Source organism: Salvelinus alpinus, chromosome 16, assembly GCF_045679555.1.
Source record: "Salvelinus alpinus chromosome 16, SLU_Salpinus.1, whole genome shotgun sequence".
NCBI lineage: Eukaryota > Metazoa > Chordata > Actinopteri > Salmoniformes > Salmonidae > Salvelinus > Salvelinus alpinus.
This window is the reverse complement of record NC_092101.1, coordinates 42,132,074-42,154,231: the sequence shown is the minus strand read 5'-3', so window position 1 is coordinate 42,154,231 and position 22,158 is coordinate 42,132,074. Positions and strand designations below refer to the sequence as shown.

The 22,158-nt window shown below is 46.6% G+C and overlaps 1 protein-coding gene across 3 annotated transcripts in view; it reads right to left on the bottom strand.

Moving 5' to 3' along the window:
- The window catches only part of kank4 (KN motif and ankyrin repeat domains 4), a 117,620-nt gene that overhangs the window by 34,076 nt on the left and 61,386 nt on the right, over nucleotides 1-22,158 (bottom strand). For all 3 annotated transcript variants that reach the window (XM_071346281.1, XM_071346282.1, XM_071346283.1), the window contains 2 exons: nucleotides 7,525-7,590; nucleotides 322-3,585 (listed from right to left, as the gene is read on the bottom strand). In XM_071346281.1, coding sequence (XP_071202382.1) covers nucleotides 322-3,585; nucleotides 7,525-7,540 — 3,280 coding nt within the window. In that variant the 5' untranslated portion in view covers nucleotides 7,541-7,590. The remainder of the gene's footprint in view (nucleotides 1-321; nucleotides 3,586-7,524; nucleotides 7,591-22,158) is intronic.

Genomic DNA, 22,158 nt, shown 5'->3' with positions numbered 1-22,158 from the left:
TCATGGAGATAAAGCTATTGGACCTGGGACAGAGGAGTGATCTCATGGTAAATAACGCCTGAGCAAGTTTTAGTGACTATCAACATGTGATGAGAATATTACGAACAGAATAGAATCAGCTTGATATTAATTATTGAAATAGCGTGCAATTATATGTGACTGGGAAGTAGAACACATCTAGTCAACCAAAGCATATTGCTAGAATATCAGGATATCACAAGAATATTAGGACTTTGTAGTTTATACGTCTACTTCGAAACCTCCTGGCACGTCTTCTACAGTAGCTACTAAGACATATAGTACTCCTGACACCTATCCTACCTTGTTGTTTGCTGGCAGCAGCCTTCTGTCCAGGGGAGTAGAATGCAGACAGGGCACTGAGGGAGCTGACCAGCTGGCTCTGGATGGAGCTCATCTTAGACGGCCCTGACTTCCCTGCTGATTTGCCCGTTGAAGGCTTCCCCGCAGCGGGCTTCCCCTGCCCGGCTGCAAGCTTCTGGGTGCTGGGGCTGGAGGTCTCCTGCTTGTCCGGCTTCTCTTGGCTGCTACCCAGCTGGGCCCACTGCTCGTTAATCAGCCCTGTGAGGCGTGTTACTACCTGGCCTAATGCTGGGTTGGAGCCCCGACGAGGGTCCTGGGTCTGAGGCTGGGCCTGGGGCTGCACAGACTCCTTCTGACCCGGTTGAGGCTGGGTCTGGCTGGAAGAGGGGGTGGGTGCTGCTACTGGGCTCTCTGTTACCAAGGGAGTTTCTTTCACCACACTAACAGTGTGGACCAAGGGACAGAGACAGGGGAAAGAGACTTCTGTGACCACACTCTCTTCTGTGACCACACTGTCTTCTGTGACCACATTCTCTTCTGTGACCACACTCTCTTCTGTGACCACACTCTCTTCTGTTACTGCATTATCTTCTGTGACCACATTGTCTTCTGTGACCACACTCTCTTCTGTTACTGCATTATCTTCTGTGACCACACTGTCTTCTGTGACCACACTCTCTTCTGTTACTGCATTATCTTCTGTGACCACACTCTCTTCTGTGACTGCATTATCTTCTGTGACCACACTCTCTTCTGTTACTGCATTATCTTCTGTGACCACACTCTCTTCTGTGACTGCATTATCTTCTGTGACCACACTCTCTTCTGTGACTGCATTATCTTGTGTGACCACACTCTCAATGACCGTACCCTCTGTGGTTGTACTCTGTTTAAGCACACTTTCAGTCACTGTAATTTGTTCAACTGCATTCTCTACTACCACTTCTTGTCTCTTTGTTACCATACTATCTGTGTCAACATTTTCTGTGACCACATTCTCTGTGACCATACTTTCTGTGTCCACACATTCTATAATCACAAAACCTTCTTCAGTTACTGCACTCTCAGTGATATCCCCATTTTTGACAGCACTTTCTGCTACCTCAATTTCTGCTCCAGAAATTTCTGTGACCGCACTTTCTATGGCTGCACTTACTATAGCTGCACTTTCTATCTCTATAGATCTATGTGGGGTATTGCTAGTCTCACCTCTGTCTCTCTCTGTCTCTGTTTGCTGGTCTGCACTCTGCGCTGTCTCTGTCTCTGTCACCTGGTCCACTGTACCCACTCTCTCTGTCTCTGTCCCCTGGTCCACGCTGTTAGCCCTGTGTCTTGCTGGTCTCACTGGACGTACAGGTGCTGTCTGTGTCTCTGTCAGCTGGTTCACAGTATCCACTGTCTCTTTCCCATGGTCTACACTGACTCCTGCTTGTATTTGTGTCTCTTTACCCTGGTCCACACTGTTAGCCCTGTGTCTTGCTGGTCTCACTGGACGTACAGGTGCTGTGTCTGTCATCTGGTCCACACTGACTACTGTCTGTGTCTCTGTCCCTTGGTCTAATCTGTCTCCAGGCGGCGTCTCTGTCACCCGGTTTACAGTGTCCACTTTCTCTGTCTCTGTCACCTGGTTTACAGTGTCCACTCTCTCTGTCTCTGTCACCTGGTTTACAGTGTTCACTCTCTCTGTCTCTGTCCCCTGATCCACACTGTTACCCCTTGGTCTGACTGGACAATCAATAATCATCTCTGTCTCGGCCACCTGGTCCACCTGGTCCACCTGGTCCACCTGGTCCACCGCTTCCACTCTCTCCGTCTCTGTCCCCTGGTCCACACTGTTAGCTCTCTCTCTGATTAAACATATTACTATCCTCTCTGTATCAGTCCCCTGCTCCACCATATCAGCCCTCTCTGACTCTGTCCCTTGGTTTATAATGACCACTCTCTCTGTCTCTGTCTGCTGGTCCACACTGGTCCTCCTACTTGTATGTCTCTCCCCACACACCTCCTCCTTTCCTTCTCTCCCTCCCTCGCTTAACTGAAGTATCCTCTCCTCCTTCATCCTGTTGTCTTCTACCTGTTGTCTGAGGAGACTGTTGGTTTCCTCCAGCTCTTCACTAGCCTGACTTAACTTAGCCTCTAGTGTTACTAGCTTAGCCTGGAGCTGTTCGATGCTGAGGAGATCCCCCTCACCACTGACTCCCTCTATGACTTGCACAATCACTCCTCTCTCTGAAGGTTCTGGTGCTTTCTGTACTGTAACGTCCTCTGATAGCTCTGCTGTTTTCTCTAATGGATTCACTAATGCCTCTCTTTGTCGGTCTGGTCCCTCTGATGCCTGTGCTGCTAAAAGCCTATCTGCTTCTGCTTCTTGTGCAGTACTTTTTAAGGATTCCTGTTGTGTTTCTGTCTCTGACGCAGTGCTCTCTGCTCTCCCGGTATCAACTACTGCCCCAGACCCCGGCGGCTGAGGATCAATGCTCGGAGCCGGAGAGGGCGAGGCACGTTGTGGGGGGGGTGGAGCCTGGGGCTTGGTTTGGGCCTGCAGCCTGAGGATCAGATGCTCTCTCTCCTCCCTCAGTGAGCAGATCTGGGACTTGAGCTCTGGGATGGTCCTCACCATATCCTCCAGCTCTCTGACCCTCTTCAGGGCCGCGGTGATCTGCTGGTGCAGCCCCGACCGATCCTGGGGCACAGCGCGGAATACGTTCTCAGATGAGCCGTTCTCGGTTCTCTCGTCCCCGGACTCGGAGGCCTTCCTGTGAGGGATGGTAATGGGCATGCTGGACGTCCGGAGGAGGTTGGGCCTCCCCAGGGGCTTCTCGGCTGACACCCCAGCCCCTGCCTCCTCCCTGGGCCTGGCCGGGGATAAGACACTCCCCTGCGCCCTGCTGCTCTGGCTCTGCCCCCCCGCCATACCACTGCCTCCATCACTGGCTCTAAAATCCAAGAACTGCTGGACCTCTGTGACTCTGCCCCGGGGCTTGGGTCCCATAGTAGAGGTGGAAGACCAGGTGTCCTTGGGGGCCGATCGTGCCCCATGCCCAGGCAGGCTGAAGTTCCTGGGCAGGGTGCTGAACTTAGGAGGTCCCCTGGCCTTGCGCTGGATGTGCACCCGCTTGATGGTGTTGCCTTTCTCGATGTCGTCCACATATTTGAGGAAGTCGAGGTCCAGGTGGAAGCCGTAGGGGGTCTCTACGGAGTAGGGCAGCTGCTTCTTATGACCCCCACCTCCACTCTCTCCTCCGGCCTTAGGGTAGCCATTGGCTGAAATATGAAGAGAGGGTTTGTTACTATTCACACTGATTCCCATGCATTCAGGGATTTGCTGTACAGTACTCTCCGACCATAGAAGGGAAAGCAAAACATGAAGTACATCCCAGTATCCCATTAGTTGATAATACACTACAACCTGTGTATGTATTTATGACCAGTATATGATAGGGTTGATAGGGATAGTCTATGATAGGGTTGATAGGGATAGTCTATGATAGGGTTGATTGGGATAGTCTATGATAGGGTTGATTGGGATAGTCTATGAAATGGCTGATAGGGATAGTATATGATAGGGTTGATAGGGATAGTATATGACAGGGTTGATAGTGATAGTATATGACAGGGTTGATTGGGATAGTATATGACAGGGTTGATAGGGATAGTCTATGATAGGGTTGATAGGGATAGTATATGATAGGGTTGATAGGGATAGTATATGACAGGGTTGATAGGGATAGTATATGACAGGGTTGATTGGGATAGTATATGACAGGGTTGATAGGAATAGTATATGACAGGGTTGATTGGGATAGTATATGACAGGGTTGATAGGAATAGTATATGACAGGGTTGATAGGGATAGTCTATGATAGGGTTGATTGGGATAGTATATGATAGGGTTGATAGGGATAGTATATGACAGGGTTGATAGGGATAGTATATGACAGGGTTGATTGGGATAGTATATGACAGGGTTGATAGGGATAGTATATGACAGGGTTGATAGGGATAGTCTATGATAGGGTTGATAGGGATAGTATATGACAGGGTTGATAGGGATAGTATATGACAGGGTTGATTGGGATAGTATATGATAGGGTTGATAGGGATAGTATATGACAGGGTTGATAGGGATAGTCTATGATAGGGTTGATAGGGATAGTATATGATAGGGTTGATAGGGATAGTATATGACAGGGTTGATAGGGATAGTCTATGATAGGGTTGATAGGGATAGTATATGACAGGGTTGATTGGGATAGTCTATGATAGGGTTGATAGGGATAGTATATGACAGGGTTGATAGGGATAGTCTATGATAGGGTTGATAGGGATAGTATATGATAGGGTTGATAGGGATAGTATATGACAGGGTTGATAGGGATAGTCTATGATAGGGTTGATAGGGATAGTATATGACAGGGTTGATAGGGATAGTATATGACAGGGTTGATAGGGATAGTCTATGATAGGGTTGATAGGGATAGTATATGATAGGGTTGATAGGGATAGTATATGATAGGGTTGATAGGGATAGTCTATGATAGGGTTGATAGGGATAGTCTATGATAGGGTTGATAGGGATAGTATATGACAGGGTTGATAGGGATAGTATATGACAGGGTTGATAGGGATAGTCTATGACAGGGTTGATAGGGATAGTCTATGATAGGGTTGATAGGGATAGTATATGATAGGGTTGATAGGGATAGTCTATGATAGGGTTGATAGGGATAGTATATGATAGGGTTGATAGGGATAGTCTATGATATGGTTGATTGGGATAGTATATGACAGGGTTGATTGGGATAGTCTATGCTAGGGTTGATAGGGATAGTATATGATAGGGTTGATAGGGATAGTATATGACAGGGTTGATAGGGATGGTATATGATAGGGTTGATAGGGATAGTATATGACAGGGTTGATTGGGATAGTCTATGACAGGGTTGATAGGGATAGTCTATGACAGGGTTGATAGGGATAGTCTATGATAGGGTTGATAGGGATAGTATATGATAGGGTTGATAGGGATAGTATATGACAGGGTTGATAGGGATATTATATGATAGGGTTGATAGGGATAGTATATAACAGGGTTGATAGGGATAGTATATTACAGGGTTGATAGAGATAGTATATAACAGGGTTGATAGGGATAGTCTATGAAATGGCTGACAGGGATAGTATATGACAGGGTTGATAGTGATAGTATATGACAGGGTTGATAGGGATAGTATATGACAGGGTTGATAGGGATAGTCTATGATAGGGTTGATAGGGATAGTATATGACAGGGTTGATAGGGATAGTCTATGATAGGGTTGATAGGGATAGTATATGACAGGGTTGATAGGGATAGTGCACATTAATTAACATTTCAGGAAAAGTGCCTACTGTGTCTACAGCACCAGAGCTGTCAGTAATTGCATTTCTTTCAGTTTTAGTATTACACTGTTGCTACTTCGCTCTTCAACCAAGGACCAACTGAAGAGAGGAGGATGAGGATATTCAGCCACAATACCATTTATTATTAAAACCAGCAACTAATGCGTTTTGGCTCGTTGCCTGCATCAGCTTGTTGCCTTACAGTTTTAGTATTCACAGTCCCCCCTATATAGATGCAGCCAGGGACAGGATGTACACTACATTACTGTGCATAAACCCTATAAGAGTCTGGGATGTAATTATCTTTCTGTGATTAGGATGAAACACATTTACACTCATTAGTGTGCAAAACTCAACTCAGCTTAGCTTTGCTGTGTCAACGTATGTTCGATTACAGGCTCAAAATGGCCAGAAACAAAGCTCTTTCTTCTGAAACTCGTCAGTCTATTCTTGTTCTGAGAAATGAAGGCTATTCCATGCGAGAAAATGCCAATAAACTGAAGATCTCGTACAACGCTGTGTACTACTCCCTTCACAGAACAGCGCGAACTGTCTCTAACCAGAATAGAATGAGAAGTGGGAGGCCCCGGTGCACAACTGAGCAAGAGGACAAGTACATTTGAGTGTCTAGTTTGAGAAACAGACACCTCACAAGTCCTCAACTGGCAGCTTCATTAAATAGTACCCGCAAAACACCAGTCTCAACATCAACAGTGAAGAGGCGACTCCAGGATGCTGGCCTTCTAGGCAGACTACCTCTGTCCAGTGTCTGTGTTCTTTTGTCAATATTAATATTTCATTTTTATTGGCCAGTCTAAGATATGTTTTTTTCTTTGCAACTCTGCCTAGAAGACTAGCATCCCGGAGTCGCCTCTTCACTGTTGACATTGAGACTGGCAATTTCTCGCATGGAATAGCCTTCATTTCTCAGAACAAGAATAGACTGACGAGTTTCAGAAGAAAGTTCTTTGTTTCTGCCCATTTTGAGCCTGTAATCGAACCCACAAATGCTGATGCACCAGATACTCAACTAGTCTAAAGAAGACTAGTTTTATTGCTTCTTTAATCAGAACAACAGTTTTCAGGTGTGCTAACATAATTGCAAAAGGGTTTTCTAATGATCAATTAGCCTTTTAAAATGATAAACTTGGATTAGCTAACACAACGTGCCATTGGAACACAGGAGTGATGGTTGCTGATAATGGGCCTCTGTACGCCTATGTAGATATTCCATAAAAAATCTGCCGTTTCCTGCTACAATAGTCATTTACAACATTAACAATGTCTACACTGTATTTCTGATCAATTTCATGTTATTTTAATGGACAAAAAAATTGCTTTTCTTTATAAAACAAGGACAGTTCTAAGTGACCCAAAAACTTTTCAACGGTAGTGTATGCATAATGAGACAGGCGGATAGTGTTTAGCACAGCAAGAATATTAGGACGAGAAAACTCTTGTTCGCTACCCCTTCCTCTTACCCCTGACCCTTCAATGTTTGCAGCTCTGTAAGGTGGAAGCAATATAGTGCAAGCCAGTGGAGGCTGCTGAGGGGAGGACGGCTCACAATAATGGCTGGAACGGAGCGAATGGAATGGCATCAAACACCTGGAAACCATGGAAACCATGTGTTGGATGTATTTGATACCATTCCACTGATTCCGCTCCAGCCATTACCAGGAGCCCATCCTCTCCGACCTCCTGTGCTGGAAGCTTTACCACTACACTGCTTTATTCTCCAGAACCTTCAGACATACTATCACACAGGGGTTAGGGCAGAAGGGGATGGATTTGGGAACGACTGTGTGACTTTTAACTTACCACTTTTCCTGTCCATCGCTGTATTAGTTTAGGGTCATGGACTTCTCTGCTGTCAGAGTGGGCAACCTGGAAAAGAGAATGGAAGTCTGTGAGCAACTGAAATAACACGGAATATCAACACTGGCCAACTGTTTGGAATACAACCTCTGTTTTGTTTTAAATAAGACCTCATATTTGAAGAGCGTATGTGAAATGACTTGTGTTGTAGCAGCAACCCGTGATAGTCTGTTTGTTGCTAATGAGAGAAACATCCTGTCCACAACCTCTCAACTGTGTCGTTGTCTAAAAGAGTGAGAGAGACCCTCGGTGGCCATTAGAAATCACCACAACACTGACAAGGGCTACAGTTTCATCCAACTAATTAGGAAAATGTTCCATCTGGGTGCCATTTTGTGTGTTTTGTTCCAGTTGGAGCTGCCAAGAAACCGAAGCCTGCGGCTTTTTACGAGGGGCCTTGCATGAGGCAATTGGGATGGAAAAAATCTAATCAATCAAATCAACAAAAAACTAAAATCCCATTCTTGGTGAACAACAGGTGTAGACTAACAGTGAAATTCTTACTTATGGACCCTTCCCAACAATGCAGAGAGGAAAATAGAAAATAATAACACAAGGAATAAAAACAACTCAGAGATTTGAGTCAAAACCTTCAGAGGTTTATGCTTTTAAATGTAATATCCAATACTACTAATAATACACAGTAAAGGCAAGGATGTTCCCAAAGCCTTCCCATGCTTTTAAGATTGAATCCATTTAAAATAGCATACCCTTAGGCCTACAGCAAAACATAAATCACAAAACAATTGAGAAAATAAGCACACAATTTCCATGCAAATTTGTGCCGGTAAAAAAAAAAAAGTGCTACTCAGGAGAACACGTCCTTCTCAAAGCCTGGAGCATTGTTTTAGTGAGAGTTGTTTTAGTGAGAGTTGAAGTGTAAACTGGAACCTGGCAGACAGGAGTGAATTCCAGTGCAATAAACTACTTTATGAGTATTATAAGAGCATGCAATTAAAATCAAACCTGTATCTAATCTACTTATCTATTCTACTTATCTATGCTACTTATCTATCCTACTTATCTATTCTACTTATGCTATCCTACTTATCTAATCTACGTATCTATTCTACATATGCTATCCTACTTATCTATGCTACTTATCTATCCTACTTATCTATTCTACTTATGTTATGCAACTTATCTAATGACGTATCTATGCTACTTATGCTATCCTACTTATCTATGATACTTATCTATTCTACTTATGCATGCTACTTATCTATGATACGTATCTATTCTACCTATGCATGCTACTTATCTATGCTACTTATGCTATTCTACTTATCTATCCTACTTATCTATACTACTTATGCTATGCTACTTATGCTATTCTACGTATCTATGCTACTTGTATCAATCCTTATGATTTCTTTCTCACCTTAAATGTGTTATATCATCATAATGGAAGACTTTAGGCTCTTGCACACTTTCCTGACCTTTTCTTATTACCTTCCTGCAGCTTGGTACCATCACAACCCCCTTAATAATGCACAAAGAACAAAACACCTTTCAAGCCTAAGGCAAAGAACAAATTTGTAAGTGACAATCTCTACTCATTCTGCTTTGATGACTGTGGGGAGAACAGAGGAAGCATCTTTCTACCCGACAACAAATGTCCTGTATCTGTGAACAATACACACTGGAACGGTGGTGCTGGGGAAAGACTGTGTGCTTAAAGTAGAGGTGGGCTGTTCACCATCAGAGTACAGCACAGGAATATGCTACAATACACAGGCACCGCATTGGATGGCAAGGCAATCGATCAAAATGACAGCCAATCCACACAGGAACCTGACCTCGGATCCATAACAACCTCTAGCTGGACCGCCTCCATAAATAAACCCCAAACAGTGACAGCAAAGCAATGTGAGATCTCGAGCAGAAGTGTCTCTGTGTTTCTACCCTGTCCAGTCATATCTCTATCCCCCAGCCCTAAACCAGTCATATCTCTATCCCCCAGCCCTAAACCAGTCATATCTCTATCCCCCAGCCCTTTACCAGTCATATCTCTATCCCCCAGCCCTTTACCAGTCATATCTCTATCCCCCAGCCCTAAACCAGTCATATCTCTATCCCCCAGCCCTAAACCAGTCATATCTCTATCCCCCAGCCCTAAACCAGTCATATCTCTATCCCCCAGCCCTTTACCAGTCATATCTCTATCCCCCAGCCCTTTACCAGTCATATCTCTATCCCCCAGCCCTAAACCAGTCATATCTCTATCCCCCAGCCCTTTACCAGTCATATCTCTATCCCCCAGCCCTAAACCAGTCATATCTCTATCCCCCAGCCCTAAACCAGTCATATCTCTATCCCCCAGCCCTAAACCAGTCATATCTCTATCCCCCAGCCCTAAACCAGTCATATCTCTATCCCCCAGCCCTAAACCAGTCATATCTCTATCCCCCAGCCCTAAACCAGTCATATCTCTATCCCCCAGCCCTAAACCAGTCATATCTCTATCCCCCAGCCCTAAACCAGTCATATCTCTATCCCCCAGCCCTTTACCAGTCATATCTCTATCCCCCAGCCCTTTACCAGTCATATCTCTATCCCCCAGCCCTAAACCAGTCATATCTCTATCCCCCAGCCCTAAACCAGTCATATCTCTATCCCCCAGCCCTAAACCAGTCATATCTCTATCCCCCAGCCCTTTACCAGTCATATCTCTATCCCCCAGCCCTAAACCAGTCATATCTCTATCCCCCAGCCCTTTACCAGTCATATCTCTATCCCCCAGCCCTAAACCAGTCATATCTCTATCCCCCAGCCCTTTACCAGTCATATCTCTATCCCCCAGCCCTAAACCAGTCATATCTCTATCCCCCAGCCCTAAACCAGTCATATCTCTATCCCCCAGCCCTAAACCAGTCATATCTCTATCCCCCAGCCCTAAACCAGTCATATCTCTATCCCCCAGCCCTAAACCAGTCATATCTCTATCCCCCAGCCCTTTACCAGTCATATCTCTATCCCCCAGCCCTAAACCAGTCATATCTCTATCCCCCAGCCCTAAACCAGTCATATCTCTATCCCCCAGCCCTAAACCAGTCATATCTCTATCCCCCAGCCCTAAACCAGTCATATCTCTATCCCCCAGCCCTAAACCAGTCATATCTCTATCCCCCAGCCCTTTACCAGTCATATCTCTATCCCCCAGCCCTTTACCAGTCATATCTCTATCCCCCAGCCCTAAACCAGTCATATCTCTATCCCCCAGCCCTAAACCAGTCATATCTCTATCCCCCAGCCCTAAACCAGTCATATCTCTATCCCCCAGCCCTTTACCAGTCATATCTCTATCCCCCAGCCCTAAACCAGTCATATCTCTATCCCCCAGCCCTTTACCAGTCATATCTCTATCCCCCAGCCCTTTACCAGTCATATCTCTATCCCCCAGCCCTTTACCAGTCATATCTCTATCCCCCAGCCCTAAACCAGTCATATCTCTATCCCCCAGCCCTTTACCAGTCATATCTCTATCCCCCAGCCCTAAACCAGTCATATCTCTATCCCCCAGCCCTTTACCAGTCATATCTCTATCCCCCAGCCCTAAACCAGTCATATCTCTATCTCCCAGCCCTAAACCAGTCATATCTCTATCCCCCAGCCCTAAACCAGTCATATCTCTATCCCCCAGCCCTAAACCAGTCATATCTCTATCCCCCAGCCCTAAACCAGTCATATCTCTATCCCCCAGCCCTTTACCAGTCATATCTCTATCCCCCAGCCCTAAACCAGTCATATCTCTATCCCCCAGCCCTAAACCAGTCATATCTCTATCCCCCAGCCCTAAACCAGTCATATCTCTATCCCCCAGCCCTAAACCAGTCATATCTCTATCCCCCAGCCCTAAACCAGTCATATCTCTATCCCCCAGCCCTTTACCAGTCATATCTCTATCCCCCAGCCCTTTACCAGTCATATCTCTATCCCCCAGCCCTAAACCAGTCATATCTCTATCCCCCAGCCCTAAACCAGTCATATCTCTATCCCCCAGCCCTAAACCAGTCCTATCTCTATCCCCCAGCCCTTTACCAGTCATATCTCTATCCCCCAGCCCTAAACCAGTCATATCTCTATCCCCCAGCCCTTTACCAGTCATATCTCTATCCCCCAGCCCTTTACCAGTCATATCTCTATCCCCCAGCCCTTTACCAGTCATATCTCTATCCCCCAGCCCTAAACCAGTCATATCTCTATCCCCCAGCCCTAAACCAGTCATATCTCTATCCCCCAGCCCTAAACCAGTCATATCTCTATCCTCCAGCCCTAAACCAGTCATATCTCTATCCCCCAGCCCTAAACCAGTCATATCTCTATCCCCCAGCCCTTTACCAGTCATATCGCTATCCCCCAGCCCTTTACCAGTCATATCTCTATCCCCCAGCCCTTTACCAGTCATATCTCTATCCCCCAGCCCTAAACCAGTCATATCTGTCAGGTTTTGGCCAGGACTGTTCAGGTTTTGGTCACTAGATGTCCCCATTGCACCTTTTTTGTACCTTTTGTTTTTTCCTTGCTCTAATTATTGTTTGCACCTGTGTGTCGTTCCCTTGTTAGTATTTAAACCCTGTGTGTTCCTCAGTTCTTTGCTCAGTGTTTGTATGTTAGCACCCAGCCCCAGCCTTGTTGTGAACATATTTCTCTTATTGGATTTTCCAGAGGTTCTCTGGTTTAGTGCTTGTGTATTTTTGAGTAGTCTTTTGAGGTTTGTTTTTCCCTGCTGTTTTTACCACTTTGTGGAGTTTCTTTGTATTTTGGAGGATATCCATTTTGTGCCTCTTGGCTTTATTTTTGGACGTGGTGGATTTATATTCTTTGCCTGAAGATCTTGTCCTTTTATTAAACCACCATTTCTAGTACTGCTGAGTCTGCCTCATCTTCTGGGTTCTGCCGACTATTAGTGACTGTTTCTCTCACCGGGTCCTGACAATATCTCTATCCCCCAGCCCTTTACCAGTCATATCTCTATCCCCCAGCCCTTTACCAGTCATATCTCTATCCCCCAGACCTTTACCAGTCATATCTCTATCCCCCAGCCCTAAACCAGTCATATCTCCACCCCCAGCCCTTTACCAGTCATATCTCCATCCCCCAGCCCTTTACCAGTTCTATCTCTATCCCTCAGCCATTTACCAGTCATATCTCTATCCCTCAGCCCTTTACCAGTCACATCTCCATCCTCCAGCCCTTTACCAGTCATATCTCTATCCCCCAGCCCTAAACCAGTCATATCTCTATCCCCCAGCCCTAAACCAGTCATATCTCTATCCCCCAGCCCTAAACCAGTCATATCTCTATCCCCCAGCCCTTTACCAGTCATATCTCTATCCCCCAGCCCTTTACCAGTCATATCTATATCCCCCAGCCCTAAACCAGTCATATCTCTATCCCCCAGCCCTAAACCAGTCATATCTCTATCCCCCAGCCCTAAACCAGTCATATCTCTATCCCCCAGCCCTTTACCAGTCATATCTCTATCCCCCAGCCCTTTACCAGTCATATCTCTATCCCCCAGCCCTAAACCAGTCATATCTCTATCCCCCAGCCCTAAACCAGTCATATCTCTATCCCCCAGCCCTAAACCAGTCATATCTCTATCCCCCAGCCCTTTACCAGTCATATCTCTATCCCCCAGCCCTAAACCAGTCATATCTCTATCCCCCAGCCCTTTACCAGTCATATCTCTATCCCCCAGCCCTTTACCAGTCATATCTCTATCCCCCAGCCCTTTACCAGTCATATCTCTATCCCCCAGCCCTAAACCAGTCATATCTCTATCCCCCAGCCCTAAACCAGTCATATCTCTATCCCCCAGCCCTAAACCAGTCATATCTCTATCCTCCAGCCCTAAACCAGTCATATCTCTATCCCCCAGCCCTAAACCAGTCATATCTCTATCCCCCAGCCCTTTACCAGTCATATCGCTATCCCCCAGCCCTTTACCAGTCATATCTCTATCCCCCAGCCCTTTACCAGTCATATCTCTATCCCCCAGCCCTAAACCAGTCATATCTGTCAGGTTTTGGCCAGGACTGTTCAGGTTTTGGTCACTAGATGTCCCCATTGCACCTTTTTTGTACCTTTTGTTTTTTCCTTGCTCTAATTATTGTTTGCACCTGTGTGTCGTTCCCTTGTTAGTATTTAAACCCTGTGTGTTCCTCAGTTCTTTGCTCAGTGTTTGTATGTTAGCACCCAGCCCCAGCCTTGTTGTGAACATATTTCTCTTATTGGATTTTCCAGAGGTTCTCTGGTTTAGTGCTTGTGTATTTTTGAGTAGTCTTTTGAGGTTTGTTTTTCCCTGCTGTTTTTACCACTTTGTGGAGTTTCTTTGTATTTTGGAGGATATCCATTTTGTGCCTCTTGGCTTTATTTTTGGACGTGGTGGATTTATATTCTTTGCCTGAAGATCTTGTCCTTTTATTAAACCACCATTTCTAGTACTGCTGAGTCTGCCTCATCTTCTGGGTTCTGCCGACTATTAGTGACTGTTTCTCTCACCGGGTCCTGACAATATCTCTATCCCCCAGCCCTTTACCAGTCATATCTCTATCCCCCAGCCCTTTACCAGTCATATCTCCATCCCCCAGCCCTTTACCAGTTCTATCTCTATCCCTCAGCCATTTACCAGTCATATCTCTATCCCTCAGCCCTTTACCAGTCACATCTCCATCCTCCAGCCCTTTACCAGTCATATCTCTATCCCCCAGCCCTTTACCAGTTCTATCTCTATCCCTCAGCCCTTTACCAGTCATATCTCTATCCCCCAGCCCTAAACCAGTCATATCTCTATCCCCCAGCCCTTTACCAGTCATATCTCTATCCCCCAGCCCTTTACCAGTCATATCTCTATCCCCCAGCCCTTTACCAGTCATATCTCGATCCCCCAGCCCTTTACCAGTCATATCTCTATCCCCCAGCCCTTTACCAGTCATATCTTTATCCATCAGCCCTAAACCAGTCATATCTCCAGCCCTTTACCAGTCATATCTCTATCCCTCAGCCCTTTACCAGTCACATCTCCATCCCCAGCCCTTTACCAGTCATATCTCTATCCCTCAGCCCTTTACCAGTCATATCTCTATCCCTCAGCCCTAAACCAGTCATATCTCTATCCCCCAGACCTTTACCAGTCATATCTCCATCCCCCAGCCCTTTACCAGTCATATCTCCATCCCCAGCCCTTTACCAGTCATATCTCTATCCATCAGCTCTTTACCAGTCATATCTCTATCCATCAGCCCTTTACCAGTCATATCTCCACCCCCCAGCCCTTTACCAGTCATATCTCGATCCCCCAGCCCTAAACCAGTCATATCTCTATCCATCAGCCCTAAACCAGTCATATCTCCAGCCCTTTACCAGTCATATCTCGACCCCCCCCCCAGCCCTTTACCAGTCATATCTCCATACCCCAGCCCTTTACCAGTCATATCTCTATCCCCCAGCCCTTTACCAGTCATATCTTTATCCATCAGCCCTAAACCAGTCATATCTCCAGCCCTTTACCAGTCATATCTCTATCCCTCAGCCCTTTACCAGTCACATCTCCATCCCCAGCCCTTTACCAGTCATATCTCTATCCCTCAGCCCTTTACCAGTCATATCTCTATCCCTCAGCCCTAAACCAGTCATATCTCTATCCCCCAGACCTTTACCAGTCATATCTCCATCCCCCAGCCCTTTACCAGTCATATCTCCATCCCCAGCCCTTTACCAGTCATATCTCTATCCATCAGCTCTTTACCAGTCATATCTCTATCCATCAGCCCTTTACCAGTCATATCTCCACCCCCCAGCCCTTTACCAGTCATATCTCGATCCCCCAGCCCTAAACCAGTCATATCTCTATCCATCAGCCCTAAACCAGTCATATCTCCAGCCCTTTACCAGTCATATCTCGACCCCCCCCAGCCCTTTACCAGTCATATCTCCATACCCCAGCCCTTTACCAGTCATATCTCTATCCATCAGCCCTAAACCAGTCATATCTCTATCCATCAGCCCTAAACCAGTCATATCTCCACCCCCCAGCCCTTTACCAGTCATATCTCTATCCCTCAGCCCTTTACCAGTCATATCTCTATCCCCCAGCCCTTTACCAGTCATATCTCTATCCCTCAGCCCTTTACCAGTCATATCTCTATCCCTCAGCCCTTTACCAGTCATATCTCTATCCCCCAGCCCTTTACCAGTCATATCTCTATCCCTCAGCCCTTTACCAGTCATATCTCCATCCCCCCAGCCCTTTACCAGTCATATCTCTATCCCCCAGCCCTTTACCAGTCATATCTCTATCCCCCAGCCCTTTACCAGTCATATCTCTATCCCTCAGCCCTTTACCAGTCATATCTCCACCCCCCAGCCCTTTACCAGTCATATCTCTATCCCTCAGCCCTTTACCAGTCATATCTCTATCCCTCAGCCCTTTACCAGTCATATCTCTATCCCTCAGCCCTTTACCAGTCATATCTCTATCCCTCAGCCCTTTACCAGTCATATCTCTATCCCTCAGCCCTTTACACCGGCCCTACTTATCTTCATTTCAGCCGTTAGCCAGTGACTCACCGGGAGTTAGTCGTGATACATCGAATGACTGTCATAAGACACACAAGATCTGACCAACACAGTGTCTCTACTACCGTGGAAACCACACACACGGCTAATTTATCTCGTCGTTGAGGTGTTGCCATGGAAGCAGGGGCATGCATGTCCCTGACACTCCAAATCCTTCATGTGACGCTGGGCAATCTGGTTCCGGCTCACTGTCCTTGAGGCCTAATTAGCCAATTTGTGAGCGGAAGAATGCTGTTGATAATTGCTGAGTAAAGCGCAAGGTTGCAGACTCGACAGGCAATTATACACAGCTGGCAGAGCAGAGCAGCAGAGAGAACACCACAGCTAGTTAATTAGATCCTTACTAAAAACACAGGGGCAGATATGAAAAAGAGACAGAGAGAGAGAGAGACAGGCAGGCACAGAGGAAACTGGGCCAGAACATCACTTCAGCGTGGTTACAGGCATGCACAGAGGAAACTGGGACAGAACATCACTTCAGCGTGGTTACAGGCAGGCACAGATGAAACTGGGCCAGAACATCACTTCATCATGGTTACAGGCAGGCACAGAGGAAACTGGGACAGAACATCACTTCAGCATGGTTACAGGCAGGCACAGAGGAAACTGGGCCAGAACATCACTTCAGCATGGTTACAGGCAGGCACAGAGGAAACTGGGCCAGAACATCACATCAGCATGGTTACAGGCAGGCACAGATGAAACTGGGCCAGAACATCACTTCAGCATGGTTACAGGCAGGCACAGAGGAAACTGGGCCAGAACATCACGTCAGCGTGGTTACAGGCAGGCACAGATGAAACTGGGCCAGAACATCACGTCAGCATGGTTACAGGCAGGCACAGAGGAAACTGGGACAGAACATCACTTCAATATGGTTACAGGCAGGCACAGAGGAAACTGGGCCAGAACATCACTTCAGCGTGGTTACAGCCAGGCACAGAGGAAACTGGGCCAGAACATCACGTCAGCGTGGTTACAGGCAGGCACAGAGGAAACTGGGCCAGAACATCACTTCAATATGGTTACAGGCAGGCACAGAGGAAACTGGGCCAGAACATCACGTCAGCGTGGTTACAGGCAGGCACAGAGGAAACTGGGCCAGAACATCACGTCAGCGTGGTTACAGGCAGGCACAGAGGAAACTGGGACAGAACATCACGTCAGCGTGGTTACAGGCAGGCACAGAGGAAACTGAGCCAGAACATCACGTCAGCATGGTTACAGGCAGGCACAGAGGAAACTGGGACAGAACATCACGTCAGCATGGTTACAGGCAGGCACAGATGAAACTGGGCCAGAACATCACTTCAGCATGGTTACAGGCAGGCACAGAGGAAACTGGGCCAGAACATCACATCAGCATGGTTACAGGCAGGCACAGATGAAACTGGGCCAGAACATCACGTCAGTGTGGTTACAGGCAGGCACAGAGGAAACTGAGCCAGAACATCACGTCAGCATGGTTACAGGCAGGCACAGAGGAAACTGGGCCAGAACATCACGTCAGTGTGGTTACAGGCAGGCACAGATGAAACTGGGCCAGAGTAGGGGACCCATCCATCACCTCAAAAGTTCATACGGAAAAGACATTATCCAAGAAGGCTAACAAGGTCACAAGAACCTGCCAGGTTTATGTCTGATTCTGTGGGTTCAAAGTCAAACACACATGTGAGCCTCTTTCCAATAACGACAATAAAACACACACAGAGACTATTTCCATCACACTCAAGGACATGTGTGATATACAATCTACAAACACCATGTATTTAAACCAGTAAAGCATAACAGAGGCTGATGATGAGGTGGAGACTGACGATCATTATAATAACTCCTGTCCGGAAGCCGCGGGCATCACATCACAGTAACAGCTACAGTAAATAACCTCCTACCGACAGACGTCTCATATTATGCCAGCTGACCCAGTGAACCACAGGGGGCCGAGCCTTCATTGAAAGTCATGGGTCATTACCAGTTCCTGTGGAGTGCTGCAGATTGAATGATATTAATACAGAGAGGGGAGAGGGAAATTAGTTTGGAGAGGGGAGACTGGAGACTACAGGTGGGAAGGGATGGCAGTTGCACCATCATATCTCACACACACACACTCACAAACACACACTGAAAGGTCTGCAGCTGTACCTCTAGATCTGTGACCAGCTCGCCAAGCCTAACTCGGCAGCAGAATGAATGGCTGAACTAGACAACAAAACAACATCTGGGAGTTTCTCACTGGTTGGTACCAGCTGCACAGCTCTAGATCGTCTTTTATCAGCACCCTCACCATCTGTGTTTACCTCCACATAATCCTGATGTGGAAATAGCTAGTCACCATAAAAAACACACACATGCTGGCACGCACACAAACACACATACAAAAGTACATACACACATGCACAGAAACTCACACATAAACACAACCAGGGGAACATTAATCACTAATGTTACTCTGGAACATTTAATCACTAATGTTACTCTGGAACATTTAATCACTAATGTTACTCTGGAACATTAATCACTAATGTTACTCTGGAACATTAATCACTAATGTTACTCTGGAACATTAATCACTAATGTTACTCTGGAACATTAATCACTAATGTTACTCTGGAACATTAATCACTAATGTTACTCTGGAACATTAATCACTAATGTTACTCTGGAACATTAATCACTAATGTTACTCTGGAACATTAATCACTAATGTTACTCTGGAACATTAATCACTAATGTTACTCTGGAACATTAATCACTAATGTTACTCTGGAACATTTAATCACTAATGTTACTCTGGAACATTAATCACTAATGTTACTCTGGAACATTAATCACTAATGTTACTCTGGAACATTAATCACTAATGTTACTCTGGAACATTAATCACTAATGTTACTCTGGAACATTTAGTCACTAATGTTACTCTGGAACATTTAGTCACTAATGTTACTCTGGAACATTTAGTCACTAATGTTACTCTGGAACATTAATCACTAATGTTACTCTGGAACATTAATCACTAATGTTACTCTGGAACATTAATCACTAATGTTACTCTGGAACATTAATCACTAATGTTACTCTGGAACATTAATCACTAATGTTACTCTGGAACATTTAATCACTAATGTTACTCTGGAACATTAATCACTAATGTTACTCTGGAACATTTAGTCACTAATGTTACTCTGGAACATTAATCACTAATGTTACTCTGGAACATTTAGTCACTAATGTTACTCTGGAACATTAATCACTAATGTTACTCTGGAACATTAATCACTAATGTTACTCTGGAACATTAATCACTAATGTTACTCTGGAACATTAATCACTAATGTTACTCTGGAACATTAATCACTAATGTTACTCTGGAACATTAATCACTAATGTTACTCTGGAAACGTATTGAATGTATATTACTCATTGCTTGTTGTTCTGAGGATAGGGCAGGAGGAAAGGGCAGGAGGACAGGGCAGGAGGATAGGGCAGGAGGAAAGGGCAGGAGGACAGGTCAGGAGGATAGGGCAGGAGGACAGGGCAGGAGGACAGGTCAGGAGGATAGGGCAGGAGGATAGGGCAGGAGGACAGGTCAGGAGGACGGAGAAGGAGGATAGGGCAGGAGGACAGGTCAGGAGAATAGGACAGGAGGACAGGGCAGGAGGATAGGGCAGGAGGACAGGGCAGGAGGACAGGTCAGGAGGATAGGGCAGGAGGACAGGGCAGGAGGACAGGGGAGGAGGATATGGCAGAAGGACAGGTCAGGAGGATAGGGCAGGAGGATAGGGCAGGAGGACAGGGCAGGAGGACAGGGCAGGGGGACAGCCCCATTAGTTTCCTGTAATAAGCTGCCAGAGGCCTCCCTCCAGATGACAGAACTCCAGAGTGAGACCAGACATTCTCTCCATCTCTCTATGTCTGAAAGGATTACACTACAGAATACAATACAGTGCAGGGTGTGTGTGTGTGTGTGTCCCCCACCCCACCCTCCACCCTGCTCCACCCTCCTCCACCCTCCCCCAACCTCCTCCACCCTGCCCCACCCTCCTCCACCCTCCACCACCCCCCTCCACCCTCTTCTGTCTATCTGTTCATTTAGTTGTCCTCTACCATGATAACCCAGTCCAGCCCTGCTCAGTGATTTGATTTGATAACCCAATCCAGTTCAGCCCTGCTCAGTGATTTGATAACCCAGACCAGCCCTGCTCAGTGATTTGAATACCCAGTCCAGCCCTGCTCAGTGATTTCATTTGATAACCCAGTCCAGCCCTGCTCAGTGATTTGATAACCCAGTCCAGCCCTGCTCAGTGATTTGGTAACCCAGTCCAGCCCTGCTCAGTGATTTGATACCCCATCCAGCCCTGCTCAGGGATTTGATAACCCAGTCCAGTTCAGCCCTGCTCAGTGATTTGATAACCCAGTCCAGTCCAGCCCTGCTCAGTGATTTGATTCGATAACCCGCCCAGCCCTGCTCAGTGATTTGATAACCAAGTCCAGCCCTGCTCAGGGATTTGATAACCAAGTCCAGCCCTGCTCAGTGAATTGATAACCCAGTCAAGCCCAGCCCTGCTCAGTGATTTGATAACCCAGTCCAGCCCTGCTCAGTGATTTGATAACCCAGTCCAGCCCTGCTCAGTGATTTGGTAACCCAGTCCAGCCCTGCTCATGGATTTGATAACCCAGTCCAGTTCAGCCCTGCTCAGTGATTTGATAACCCAGTTCAGCCCTGCTTAGTGATTTGATAACCCAGTCCAGACCTGCTCAGTGATTTGATAACCCAGTCCAAACCTGCTCAGTGATTTTGTAACACAGTCCAGCCCTGCTCAGTGAATTGATAACCCAGTCCAGCCCAGCCCTGCTCAGTGATTTGATAACCCAGTCCAGCCCTGCTCAGTGATTTGATAACCCAGTCCAGCCCTGCTCAGTGATTTGATAACCCAGCCCAGCCCTGCTCAGTGATTTGATAACCCAGTCCAGCCCTGCTCAGTGATTTGATAACTGTCCAGCCCTGCTCAGTGATTTGATAACCCAGTCCAGCCCTGCTCAGTGATTTGAATACCCATTCCAGCCCTGCTCAGTGATTTGATGCAATAACCCAGTCCAGCCCTGCTCAGTGATTTGATTTAATAACCCAGTCCTGCTCAGTGATTTGGTAACCCAGTCCAGCCCTGCTCAGTGATTTGATAACCCAGTCCAGCCCTGCTCAGTGATTTGATAACCCAGTCCAGCCCTGCTCAGTGATTTGATAACCATCCAGTCCTGCTCAGTGATTTGATAACCCAGTCCAGCACTTTTAAGTGATTTGATAACCCAGTCCAGCCCTACTGAGTGATTTGATTGAATACCCAGTCCAGCCCTGCTCAGTGATTTGATTACCCAGTCCAGCCCTGCTCAGTGATTTGATAACTCAGTCCAGCCCTGCTCAGTGATTTGATAACCCAGTCCAGTCCAGCCCTGCTCAGTGATTTGAATACCCAGTCCAGCCCTGCTCAGCGATTTGATTTGAATACCCAGTCCAGCCCTGCTCAGTGATTTGATAACCCAGTCCAGCCCTGTTCAGTGATTTGATAACCCAGTCCAGCCCTGCTCAGTGATTTGATAACCCAGTCCAGCCCTGCTCAGTGATTTGATAACCCAGTCCAGCCCTGCTCAGTGATTTGATAACCGTCCAGCCCTGCTCAGTGATTTGATAACCCAGTCCAGCCCTGCTCAGTGATTTGATAACCCAGTCCAGCCCTGCTCAGTGATTTGATAACCGTCCAGCCCTGCTCAGTGATTTGATGACCCAGTCCAGCCCAGCTCAGTGATTTGATAACCCAGTCCAGCCCTGCTCAGTGATTTGATAACCCAGTCCAGCCCTGCTCAGTGATTTGAATACCCAGTCCAGCCCTGCTCAGTGATTTGATAACCCAGTCCAGCCCTGCTCAGTGATTTGATTTGATAACCCAGTCCAGCCCTGCTCAGTGATTTGATTTGATAACCCAGTCCAGCCCTGCT